This window comes from Esox lucius, chromosome 5 (genome assembly GCF_011004845.1).
Source record: "Esox lucius isolate fEsoLuc1 chromosome 5, fEsoLuc1.pri, whole genome shotgun sequence".
NCBI lineage: Eukaryota > Metazoa > Chordata > Actinopteri > Esociformes > Esocidae > Esox > Esox lucius.
The window spans coordinates 18,530,440-18,543,609 of NC_047573.1; the positions used below are offsets into that span (position 1 = coordinate 18,530,440).

General features: G+C 40.9%; 1 protein-coding gene across 2 annotated transcripts; it reads left to right on the forward strand.

The window, feature by feature from the left end:
- Positions 1 to 1,127: 1,127 nt before the first annotated feature.
- On the forward strand, positions 1,128 to 8,282 carry LOC105031513 (uncharacterized protein C16orf52 homolog B). Of its 2 annotated transcripts, XM_020046303.2 has the most exons (4): positions 1,128 to 1,566; positions 1,828 to 1,974; positions 5,741 to 5,953; positions 7,232 to 8,282. In XM_020046303.2, exons 2-4 carry the CDS (start codon positions 1,860 to 1,862, stop codon positions 7,414 to 7,416), a joined length of 513 nt encoding a protein of 170 aa, XP_019901862.1. In that variant the 5' UTR covers positions 1,128 to 1,566; positions 1,828 to 1,859; the 3' UTR covers positions 7,417 to 8,282. The 2 variants fall into 2 exon arrangements, with proteins under 2 accessions (XP_019901862.1, XP_010904303.1); XM_010906001.3 differs by having other exon boundaries at positions 1,128 to 1,965.
- Positions 8,283 to 13,170: the final 4,888 nt, after the last annotated feature.

Genomic DNA, 13,170 nt, shown 5'->3' on the forward strand with positions numbered 1-13,170 from the left:
TTCAACAAAGGCTTGCCATGATTGTCCCATCGAGTTTTATCATCCTAAATAAACTTAATTATACTTAAAAATTATGTCAACTTCAACCAGTATAATCTTTGTAATATTTAAAGTGTATATGACCATTAACATTCTAGGTAACATTGGATGCATCCAAAATGGGTATATTGCACAGATCACAACAATATACAGCTCCGGAAAAAATTAAGGGACCACTGCACCTTCTTCTTTCCTTTCCAATAAAGTCGATAAGGAAGGTTTTGAGTGAGGAGCTGAAGGGTTAAAATTAAGAGACCACGGCAAGTTGAACGCTTTCATTTTAAACTTTTTTGGAAGGGAAAGCAGAAGGTGCAATGGTCTCTTAATTGTTTCCGGGGCTGTATAGAGACAGTAAAAGATATTACAGGTGAAAACAACATTGTTCCGAAATATGAGTCAGGTGGATGGGCGCGCATTCATTATTGATCGATCAGTGCGACCACATCAATGTTTATCAATTAGGTTTAAAAACCAATTTTAAGCCAAATTTAAGAAATGATCAATGGGTTATTTGGTGTGTAGACAGAACGGCGTCGACCGGGTAAGCCACTGGGAGCTTAATTTAAAAACGTATTTCCTGTTACCGTGATTTATTTTGTGGCTGTAGAACTGGACTATGTGGTTGTAGAATATACGTTTGTGGCTACAGAAGCTTTGACGTCCTCACCCAAATTCTTGCACGTTCCACGCCTAAACTGTGCTTAGGGCTAAACCTCTACTTTTCGTTATGAAGTGCGCTGTGCGACTGTAGAGCTAAGGCCTGTGAATATATACGCTTAATGTCATGTTTTACATATGGTTGCATGCCATAGTCTCTGGTCATATTGTAATGTTTTACACATTATTTTATGCTGTAAAAGTAATGTGTTCACAAAACCATTTTGAATAACCTTTGCACGGAAAGTGTAGGTTGCTAATGTAACCAAAAACAGGTCTGGTAAAAGGTCGAATGAATCTGAATGCACCCCAATACACCCACCTGGGCCATGGGATGCAAGTGAAATGTGTTCCCTAGGGTCTCTGACAGAGTTGGACAGAATCTCGCGAGAGCTGACGTCTGCTAAAAAGACTTGAGAAAACATCGAGCATCGAGTTAGTTACCTTTGATTCTTCCTACAATAGCTACATTGCTAGGCTAGATAAATATAACCACGAATGGATATATCTGACTGGCATTTCAGGAAGGACAAATAACGGTATTTCTATTAAAGGGAATATTGGAAGATTATTAAATTATACCATTGCATTCGAGAAATGTATTTTATGGATTTTCAATTTGTTTGCAAGGAAGACATCTCAGATGGGAAAGAGAGAGGGACACGGGATATAAGCGGTCTAGCCTCTATATACGCTTGCAAGCATATCTTTTTATTTATAACATAATTACGGCAAAATGGTCCCTACACTTTACAGTTTTCCTTTTAATTATCTTTCAAATATATCTAGTAGGTTGTAGTACTGGCCAATGATATTTGGTGAAGAAGTGGGAGCTCATAGCCTGGGCCATGGTCTATAGGCAATGGAAAGGTAAGCAGTTTGCAAAGGGAACTTTTCAGTTAACGGAAACGGCTCATTCATCCTAACCATACCCCAGAACTGCTGCGTACGCTCCGTGAAGATGAGAGGCTTTCCCATCTTACCCAAGAGATCGACGACAATACATCCACTGGCCAGGACCAAAACATTTATATGGGACTTTAAAATTCATGTCTGAATATCTTCCATTATGTCTTTTGCCTTTGAAACGGCGAGATAGGAACTCTAAACAAACGACCCTCCTTTACTCAGTAGGGAGTGTATAGAAGATCCACGTCAGAGAAATGGATAAACTCACAATCATATCAGGATGTCTTTTTCTAGCAGCAGATATCTTTGCCATCGCCAGTATTGCAAATCCAGACTGGATCAACACAGGAGATGCAGCTGGTAAGTTAGGTGAGGGCATTTAACTTGATTGACATATGTCCTTGACAGTCATGAGCACATCTGTTTAAGGTCTGGTGTTCAGTTAGTACTCTGGTAACCCTGTGTGGCCAACGGCCTTTGTTGACTGTGTTCAATATTGTGAATTCAGCCCTTTAACACACAATTCTTCTAGGAATTTGCGTCACATTGCTGAAACCCTGTTAATAATTTTCTTTCCACTCTGCAACACTAGCATTGTAAGTTTTTTTTCTAGTATCAAGGCATGTACAGTAATGTACCATCTGGAGGGTCTTTGTGGTATCTATGCTGTGACATCTAAGGCCTTCTGCATTTTCTATCACACTATTTAAAGCTCTCCTCCTCTCCAGTTTTTTTTTATCCCTAAATACAGATAATCCTTCTTTGAAATACTAGTTTTGTGGAAACCAAATTAATTTTTACATAGTGATCTTTTTGATGATATGTCTTATAGTTTTGACAATATTGTCCAATATTGCAATATTTGCGGGGGGGGGGGGGGCTGTATTTCCGTGTTTTCTATGTGACTTGCTCCTTTTCAGCAGACACTATGTGTGGATAATTAAATCGCAATTAATTTGCAGTATTAAATACTTTTAGAATGGTGAGAATCCCAATACCTGTCTTGTTGGTACCTATGTACTGGAAATATATATCTTATGATCCCTGACAATTCCCAGCCCTAGAAAAAACAGTGAGCTATTTTGTCGTTTCCTCTCTTTCTCCCTCCCTCTCATCCTCCCAGGGCTTGTCCTCAACCACCCTGCATCATCCTTTTTCACATCAACGTGCACTGATATCCTATGCACCTTTAAGGCACATGAGCTAGCCAGTACCAGCCGCCAACTCACTTGCCTGAGCGGGGTGACAGTTGACACATTGTGGGTCAGACTGAGTCTTGAAGCGAGTGCCACTTATCTGGCTATGCCCTTGGAGGTTTGTTCAGCTCTCCAATCACTCTCTGTCTGCTATATGCATCTCACACCGACTATCTGGGGCATTTGTATTCTACAGTACCCAGTCTAAGGACACTTTGTGAAGTGCAGCAGTAAAGGTAGGCTTCAAAGATGACTGGCACTTAGAATGAGCATGTGACCTTTAGTCACAGCTAGTATAGTTAGCAGATAGTTGTTCTCTACTGTTGCTAACTGCATAAACAACAGGGAGGTGGATGACATTTTCCCATTGACGTGTTGAGGTTATGTCCATCACCAATACCTTGTTGGGCCCTTGTGTTAGGATCCAAACATGTTAGCAGTATGAATTGATAATCATACGTAATATTTTCTTACAAATAGAAGAAACACAGGAGAATGATAAACATATAAAACATCACTCTTCCCTCCGATAGGACCTCCATAATCCCAAACCACACAATAAATGAGGTTTTGAATTAGTTTTATAACAATGTTTAAAGGGACACATTCTCAGTACATTGAGGATTGGTGTAAACCTGAAAATTGTACAGCAAGGAGATTCTCTAGCTTACTAGATCACACTGTTTACTGTCAGAAATACCGCTCCATATGAAGCCCATCTTTGCAGTGTTTTCATTCTCTAAAATCAAGAGATGACTTATTCTTTACACAGTGTGGTGACCTCCATAGTGGTCATGTCCACTGTTACTGGTTATTGTGCCAGGTGTCTAGGTGCTGTGCAAGACAGTCTGAAGAAGAGGTCCGTAATTATGAGGAGGTGGAGGGATGCGTTGTGTGGAAATTGAGATGTGTGTAGTCTATCCTGATGAGGTCCTCTGGGAGGAAGAATTCTTTCAGACCAGGCAATCGCAGTTCAATTCTGAAGAAAATTGCCTTGAACGGAAGGCTGTGTCGGTGTTCTGGTTGAAAGGATGATGCATAGTGCTAGCTTGTGCGCTTTCCTATCACATCAGCGTTTTGGCACATGTTGATGCTCATTGGTCACACATAAACAGGGTTTGACGATGACACATGTTGTTATATGGGCTAAGGATCTCTTTCTCTGTCACCACCTGTGGCTAAGCCTGAAATGAATCATAATGGTTTACCTGTTTACACTACTTAGTCCTTTCTTAACAGTTATCCTGGATGTGAAGCTTATGCAAGTTTATAGACGTGTGTGTGTGTGTGTGTGTGTGTGTGTGTGTGAGTAGCGTGCCGGCTGGTTGTTATGCAGGTATGCTGTAGTAAAGTCTGAAGCAGCAGGGGACTGAATGTTGATGCATGGGGAAGTGTTTACTAACTACAGACATTAGCATCTCTCCCTCTCAAACACACACATAAACCCCTCCCTTTGTCTCAGTGCCCTGGCTACAGACAAGCCTAATGTGTTACACACCTAAAACAGCTGCCGAACAGTCCTGAGGATTACTAATGTCCTTCAAGGGCGCCAAGGAACAAAAAGTACCATTTCCACGGTTGACAAGCTTTGAAATATAATTGGTGGTACGGTTGTTTTAGAGAGGGAACTATTGTCTTTTGATGGGTTTTTTAATCAATAAGGCACTAGTGGGTGTGGTAAAAGGCAAATATGCCATGGCCAAAGGCCGTTGTTAGGCACAACACACCAGAGAGTGCCTGGATACCAGTGCTAACCATTGTCAAAGAACAAAACTTGAGCAAGGGTAATAAATAATTAAATCAGGGGTTATATTTTATATATATATATATATATATATACCAAAATAGACACATCTTTACTAGTGTATCTATCAGAACCGTAACAACCGCTCCCTCATATTTTGAGGGATGCTCATCGTCTCGGTCCCTTCTAATTCCCTCCCCTTCTCAGTGATATATGTTCTGGTTTCAGAGCTGTAATAGGGTAGTTGTAGATCTCAGCAGTGCTGGACCAATCTATTTAATTACTCCATTCATCTCCATCCATCTCTCTAATCCAACCAGCTAAATATGCCGCTTGCACCTTGTCCACTGTCCCTATTTCCCTTCTGAGTTCGGCCTCTGAAAGACAAAGTGCTGTCTCAGGAATAACTCCTCACGCCATCAGAGTGCAAGAGAGGGTGGGAGGATTTAATTTCATATGTGTCTTATTAAAATCTATACTGATGAATTGTCCTTTGTAGCTGATGGGACGAGGGGGTTGAGTGTTGCTGACTGGACCCGTTGTGTGTTACGAAGCAGAGGGGTGTCTTTTTTTTTTTAATGGTTGTTGCCAGCAGCATTACATACGTGTTCAGCAGAGTTAATTGGACCCACCAGGCTTTGGAGCATGAGAGAGAGGCTTTTTCTGGCAGTGTGTCATCTGATGTGAGGCCTCCTCTCCTCCCTCTCTGCTGAGTGTGAAGGGTCTGGTCCTTACGTCGTTGATTGATTCCTCAGGGACCTCTCCCATTGGTTCCGGCCAGGGACCCACTGTCCCACTCTTCGGCCTTGTTACCATACCAACCCTCCTTGAGCTGTACTTCAGGTGGTCGCAGGGGACCGGAGGAGGAATCCAGTGTTACCAGGGAGCTCGTTAAGTCTGACGGCATGCCGTCATGTCTCATACAGATCTTATCTAATAGTCACGCCATCACAAGTTGAAGGATATTTAATAACTGAACTTGTTCTAATAAATACCCCAAAAAGTTTAAAGAAAAAACAAAGCTTTGGTTGGAAATGTCATAACGGTGTGTTAGAGCCCTGGTGACCGGCAGAGTGAGAGCGAGCTCTGTGTGATGGCAGAGCAGTGTCGTCAGTGCGCGACAGTACTCTCTCAGTGGGGCCTCTGACCGTGTGTGAAGGGTGTGATCTGACCCCGAATGACCTCTCCTCTCCAGGTTCTCTGACGGTGGGCCTGGTGCGGCAGTGTCAGACCATCCACGGGCGGGAACGGACCTGCATCCCCCCGCGGCTGCCCCCTGAGTGGGTCACCACCCTCTTCATTATCATCCTGGGCATCATCTCCCTCACGGTGACCTGCGGCCTACTGGTGGCGTCGCACTGGCACCGAGAGGCCACCCGATATGCCCGCTGGATTGCCTTTTCTGGGAGTATGTTTCCTTACTTACTAAACTGCTATTTAACCAGGCAGGTGGGTGTAAAACAGCTGTCGTTCACGGTGACAGTCATGCTGTGAGACCGACGTAGTGATGGGAGAACAACAGAAACCTGTCCAGGAATAAGATGCTGTGTCGTCATGGGACAGAATATCCTCTGTCTCCTCTTGGTTCTATTTAAACGTAGTGCGGAGTTAGGGTGGCCTTTGAGGCCTGGCCATTAGTCACGGCTTTGAAACACCTTGAGATTCTTGTTATTTCTGTAATGGTTGTTAACACATGTATTTGAGTACGCGGACGTGTATGTCATTAGGATGTCATTATAATAAAAGCTTTTGTGTGGTAACTATGGCTGTGCTGAGTGGCTCCTTAAACACAGAGGCTACAGTAAATGGGCCTTGTTTCTATTTTTACAGGGACAGAGACCATGGGGCTGCTATTAGCAGAGCTAGTAGGAGGGAAGTGGACAAAGAGATATGAAAGAATAACTTTATTATTATACTCCAAGTGGTTCTATTATCTGAATGAATACTGGGACTAACATACTGGACCTTTTGAAGTATAAAAAAACGAAGTAATGGCACTATTATGAATGGAGATTGATTTTGTCTTTAGCTCTGAGTAGTTATACTATTTATTCCAAAATGTGTATGGTATTGTTTTAGTTCAGTTGATAGTAATGTTTGAATTAGATTATTCTGGCTGCCATGCATCCTAATTACCTGATATAAACATGTTGTTATAGTTTTATTCTGGGAGACACTGATCTTAATTATCAGATATAAACATGCTGTTATAGTTTCATTCTGGGAGACATTGATCTTAATGATCCAATATAAACATGTTGTTATAGATTTTATTCTGGGAGTCATTGATCCCAATGACCTGGTATCTACATGTTGTTAGTTTTATTCTGGGAGTCATTGATCTTAATGATCAGATGTAAACATGTTGTAATAGGTTTATTCTGGAAGTCATTGATCTTAATGATCAGATATAAATATGTTTTAATAGGTTTATTCAGGGAGTCATTGATCTTTATGACCAGATTTAGCCATGTTTGTATAGATTTTAACCCTACAAGACAACACGATATACGTTTTGTCACTTACGCCAGGTTTGAATAGCATTGAAAAGCAAAGTAGAATATAAACTAAGATTTTGTACAGCGATGCTGGCTTCTTTTCTTTTCATGTCTGGCACTCTGAATAGTGTTGTAAAAAAGTATTTAAACTGTAAACTGTATTTCTAAATATAGTTCTCTCTCCACAGTGATCCTGTTCTGCATGGCGGCTCTAATATTTCCGATAGGATTTTACATCGACGAGGTTGGGGGTCAGCCTTACAAACTACCCAACAACACAGTGGTCGGGTCCTCGTATGTACTTTTTGTTCTCTCAATATTTTTCACTATAGTGGGACTCCTCTTTGCAGGCAAGGTCTGCTTGCCTGGGTGAAATATTGGACTCTTTTGTTCTTGAAGTACTGCCTTCGGAAAAGGCCTTTGCAAGGCCTGACATTTAAAAATGGCCACCTGGAAGGGAAGAGGAACTGTGAGATACCCTTTTCTCTATGTTGGTGGGACTCTCCGATGCACCTTTAGATCACAGAAGTCTACAGCCCCTATACCTGGTCCCCTTGGACAGGAAACAGGCACTCCCCTGTCTGCGGTCACGCGTATGACAGAAATGGAGGCCTATCCACAATGTTCGTCCAAGAATAGAGTGCCATTTGGGTATTTATTTAACATCATTTTAACATTGTTAGATGTTCAGCATCACGAGAAACACGTTTCTCCGGATCCCGGAGTGAAATTGAGTTAACTTACTATTGAAGGTATTTACAATTTAATCAATGAGTTACAATGTTTGTTGTGTACAACACGGAGTGGCAATTTAATGCAAACTTAACATTAACTTATTGAAACATTTCTAGCATATCTACATAGGAGTCACAGGTTTCATAGTACGTTTGAGGTTTTCCTTGACAAACTGTAGAACAAGCTTCCTTATGTCTACACTTTAAACTAGTTTTTATTTTATTTTACAGTTTAGAGTTCAATTCTTGGAACAGGGTTGGCCTTAACCCTGAGGATAAAAGTTAATGAATCACCAATCATATTATCTTCAGAAATATTTTGGTCAAAACAACTAAAATACTAGAGCTTTAATATGATGAGATGAAAGGGGGTTAGAAGGTAGACAAAAATTGGAGCATAACATTATGATTTTCTGTGAAAACTAATAGTTTTGTATACAACTCTGTTTCCAAAAACATTGGGTTGCTGCATAAAATCCTAATAAAAACACAATCCAATGATGTACAAATCATTTATCCCTATATTTAATTGAAAATAGTATAAAGACAACAAATGTTGAAACTGAGAAATTTTATTGTTTTTGCAAAAATAATACAATGTTGCCAGCATATTGAATGCCGGCAACACTTTTCAAAACAAGTTGGGGCAGGGGCATGTTAACCACTATGTTGCATCACCTCTTTTTTCAACAACACTCTGTAAGCGTATGGGAACTGAAGAGACCAATTGCTGTAGTTTTGAGAGTGAAATGTTTTCCCATTCTTGATACTCCACTTGATACTGGATTTCAGCTGCTCACCAGTTTGGGGTCTCCTTTTTCGTATATTTGTTTCATAATGCACCAAATATTTTTAATGGGTGACAGGTCTGGACTGCAGGCAGGACAGTTTAGCACCCGGACTCTTTTACTATGTAGCCATGCTGTTGTAATATGTGCAGAATGTGGTTTGGCATTGTCCTGCTGAAATAAGCAAGGCCTTCCCTGAAAAATATGTTGTCTGGATGGCAGCATATGTTGCTCCAAAACCTGTATATATTATTCAGCATTAATGGTGCCTTCACAGATGTGCAAGTCACCAATGCCATGTGCTCTAATGCACCCCCATACCATCATGGATGCTGGCTTTTGAACTGTGCACTGATAACCAAACTGGATAGTCGGTCTCCTCTTTAGCCTGGAGGATGTGGTGTCCATGATTCCCTTAAGGAAGTTCAAATTTTGATTTGTCAGACCACAGGACAGTTTTCCACTACGCCTCAGTCCATCTTAAGTGAGCTCAGGCCCAGAGAAGGCGCTGGCGTTTCTGGATCTTGTTGATGTATGGTTTCTTCTTTGCACAGTAGAGTTTTGACTTGCATTTGTAGACACAGCGACGTACTGTGTTCACTTAATATGGGCTCAGAAGTGTTGGGCTCAGAAGTGTTCCTGAGCCCATGCAGTGATTTTATTTGTGAAAGACCCATCCTATCTGGGATGCTCTTTTTTATACCCAATCATGTTATTGACCTGTTGCCAAATAACCTAAATAGTTGTGAGATGTTCCAAGTTATTATTATATTTTTTGATAAAAATGTTTATTTTGTTATCATGGCACCTGTCAGTGGGTGGGATTAGGTAACAAGTGAACATTCTGTCCTCAAAGTTGATGTGTTAGAAGCAGTAAAAATGGGCAAGCTTAAGGATCTGAGCGACTTTGACAAGGGCTAAATTGTGATGTCTAGACGTCTGGGTCAGAGCATCTCCAAAACTGCAGCCCTTGTGGGTGTTCCCGGGTTTGCAGTGGGCAGTACCTATCAAAAGTGGTCCAAGGAAGGAAAAGCGGGGAACCGGCGATGGGGTCATGTGTGGCCAAGGCTCATCGATGCATGTGGGGAGCGAATGCTGGCCCATGTGGTCTGATCCATCTGACGAGCTACTGTAGCTCACATTGCTGAAAAAGTGAATGGTGGTACTGATAGAAAGGTGTCAGAAAACATGCATAACTGCAGACCAATCAGGGTGCCTATGCTGACCCTTGTCCACTGCCATGTGAGCATTGGAACTGGACCACGGAGCAATGAAAGAAGGTGGCCTGGTCTGATGAATCACGTTTTCTTTTACTTCACCTGGATGGCCAGGTGCGTGTGCATCACTTACCTGAAGAACACATGGCACCAGGATGCACTATGGGAAGGAGGCAAGCCAGCGGAGACAGTGTGATGCTTTGGGCAATGTTCTGCTGGGAAACCTTGGGTCATGCCATTCATGTTACTTTGACACATACCACCTACCTGAGCATTGTTGCAGACCATGTGCACCCTTTCATGGCAACAGTATTCCCTGATGGCATTGGCCTCTTTCAGTAGGATAATGCACCCTGCCACAAAGCAAAAATGGTTCAGGAATGGTTTGAGGAACACAACAAGCTCAAGGTGTTGACTTGGCATCCAAATTCCCCAATCTCAATCCAATCGAGTATCAGTGGGAGGTGTTGGACAAATAGGTCCAATCCATGGAGGCCCCACCTCGCAACTTAAAGAATCTGCTGCTAACGTCTTGGTGCCAGATACCACAGCACACCTTCAGAGGTCTAGTGGAGTCCATGCCTCGATGGGTCAGGGCTGTTTTGGCGGCAAAATGGGGACCTACACAATATTAGGCAGGTGGTCATAATGTTATGGCTGATCGGTGTGTCCTGTATTTCAAGGAACACTAACATTTCTCAGTTTCAACATTTCATATGTTGTGTTTGTACTGTTTTCTTTTAAATATAGGGATAAACGATTTGCATATCATTGAATTCTGTTTTTATTTGCATTTTACGCAGCATCCCAACGTTTTTGGAAATGGGGTTGTATATATGTATAAAACTAAGTTGGCCTTTAGTATAGTTTGACCATAGATGTATGTTATCCAACTGTTACATTTCATGTTTGTTTTTTCATGAAATGCACTCTTTTCTCTGAACAACCCTGAAGTGGTAGTGGATATAGCCTGAACGAACACCGATAATAAAGACATTGAAAGGACAGACTGTTACCAATGACCACGATGATAGGAAGTCAAGAACAGTGGGAGAAAGACTTGGGCCATCAATAGGGAAGATTAAGCCATAATTTTTATGTTGATGTGTGTAAGGTTGAAAGTTGAGTATGACTTGGTGTCTTTGAGTGGGGCTTGTTTCTTTATTCATGGGAAAACTATGAAAATCTGAGAATCTGTTGGATCATGTGACGACGGGAAGCAAGGTATCCTGTATAATTTAAAAGTATTTCAAGTAAGAGCCATGATACATACATTATAATGAATGCATTAATTTCCCAAGCATTTAGTCCTTATGGGCACTGGACAGTATCATGGCATTCCTACTGTCTCTGTTTTATTTAATATAAGTCTATTTGAAATTTCATTTCAAAACGCTATCTTGTACATACCTTTTTCCGAAATGTTGGTAAATAAGCTTTTATTGTTTAAAATAACTTATGAAAGAGATTGGAATAATCCTAATCATGGTTTTGGTTTGCGAAGTCAGTCACATATCAGGGGACCTTTTTGTCCAGCAGGAAAACTACATTTTTATAAATAAAATCAATAATTATTTGGTTTCATTATAAGCTGAAAAATAAAATGTGTGAACATTTTACATGTGAACTTTTTAAATTCTTGTTTTAGGGCTTTTTTGTGTCGGTGGCTTGTCAACTTAATCACCAATTTGTAAAATACATTTGTTTGGTTAATATTCAGAAAATATTGGAAAGGAAATATAGTAAAATGTATAATATTTTTGCTAGAAACCTGAGCACACACGAAGATGCCCATAAGCAATAATTAATGGAGAAAGACAAATGTAAAATATCTGATGGTGATAGCGTTTCGGAAATAAACTATTAATTTGTTTTTCATGACTGGCTGACTTAGGCTACATAGACAAAATGGCTGTCATTGTTTGAGGAAGCACTGTGAAGTACTCTGACAAAAAACCTCTCAATAAAAGTTACACAACTTGACAAATTATCTATTTATTCCATACTGTTGCATGAGGACATTCTATTTCATCTGAGGTGTATTAAATCATTGTAAAATAAAAAGTAGTCTCTTTGTGGGTGTTACTTACCAAAAAGCTGCAAATTACACCAAAATTACATTGGTGTGTTACCATGGATACTGGTTGTTGTGTGATGTTTTCATTTTGGGACCAAACACAGCATACTGTTGTAGAGAGCTAGCTACTGGAAAACAGGGGCACAGCTGGGAAACTGAGATGTCCACCTCTTTCTCCCACGGGCAAATTGTTGAAAAAGGTCAAGCAGTCACTCAAAAGCCTTGCTGCTCTGACCTTCCCTCCCCAGCACAGAACAACACAACAGCCACTGGTATTTTCATTCCCTGAGGAACACAAAGATTTAAGCTAGGATTTATTCAAACTGATCGTCGCAATGTTTACAGAGGGTCTTTTTGTTTTACAAAATTAATTCAGTGCCCACACACTTAGAATTCTGAGAAGTGAAGGCGTACCTGTCAGGAAGGTCAACCTGGTAGTAGTTGTAGGTTTCCATACAGTACCAAAGACAGACACAGCTAATGCTTAAGTACTGCATGTGGGTTGGAATGAACTAAGACTTGGTACATTTTTGCTTTACCGTATAAAAAAAAAAATCTTATTGGCTAAACGCACAATTTTGTGTTCACTTTTTCATATTTCACAGGGCATTATTCATGGGGCCAGGAGTAAATTGGCTACGGATTGCTACCATCCGATACCGTTATATAATTGATCACAACCCCATGACTGCTCCAGGGGTGCACTGCTGGAGCTGACCCTGTTCACTGTGTTCCCGGGGATATTGGAATTAACACACAGAAACTTGGCAGACAGCCTCAAAGGGAGGAATCTCAACCTTATTTCCTTTCTTTCCCTTCCATTTGAGAAGATCAGAACATCTGCTCTAATATATTAAAAGGAGACGAGAATGGAGGATGTGATGAATGAAGAAAATACAAAGATTCACCCAAAGCTCTTTCCCTAGTCAACTCCCAAACAAATGAGATATGATTAGACTTTTTGCAAATCATGTGGCCAGTCAGCGCCTTCCATGCATCATCGATCCAGCCTCGGTAGCTGGCTGACTAGGAAATTAGACAACACATTCTAGATCACTGAAATGTCTGGGGCTGAGTAGACTACGTTTTTCCTGCATCCTAAAATGCCTGACACTGATTTAGAAGCTACTTAAAACTGAGACATAATGGAATTTCTGCCTGGGTTAATCCCTGATCAAAAGTTCCTTTGTGATGTGTTCAAAACCTCTCTCTTTCAGCTTTTAGGCCTCGATCATCTTTTTACATCAACAATTTTATCTACCCGAGACTGATCAAAACTACTTTGTCTCTTGCCCCTCTACAGCAGAAATT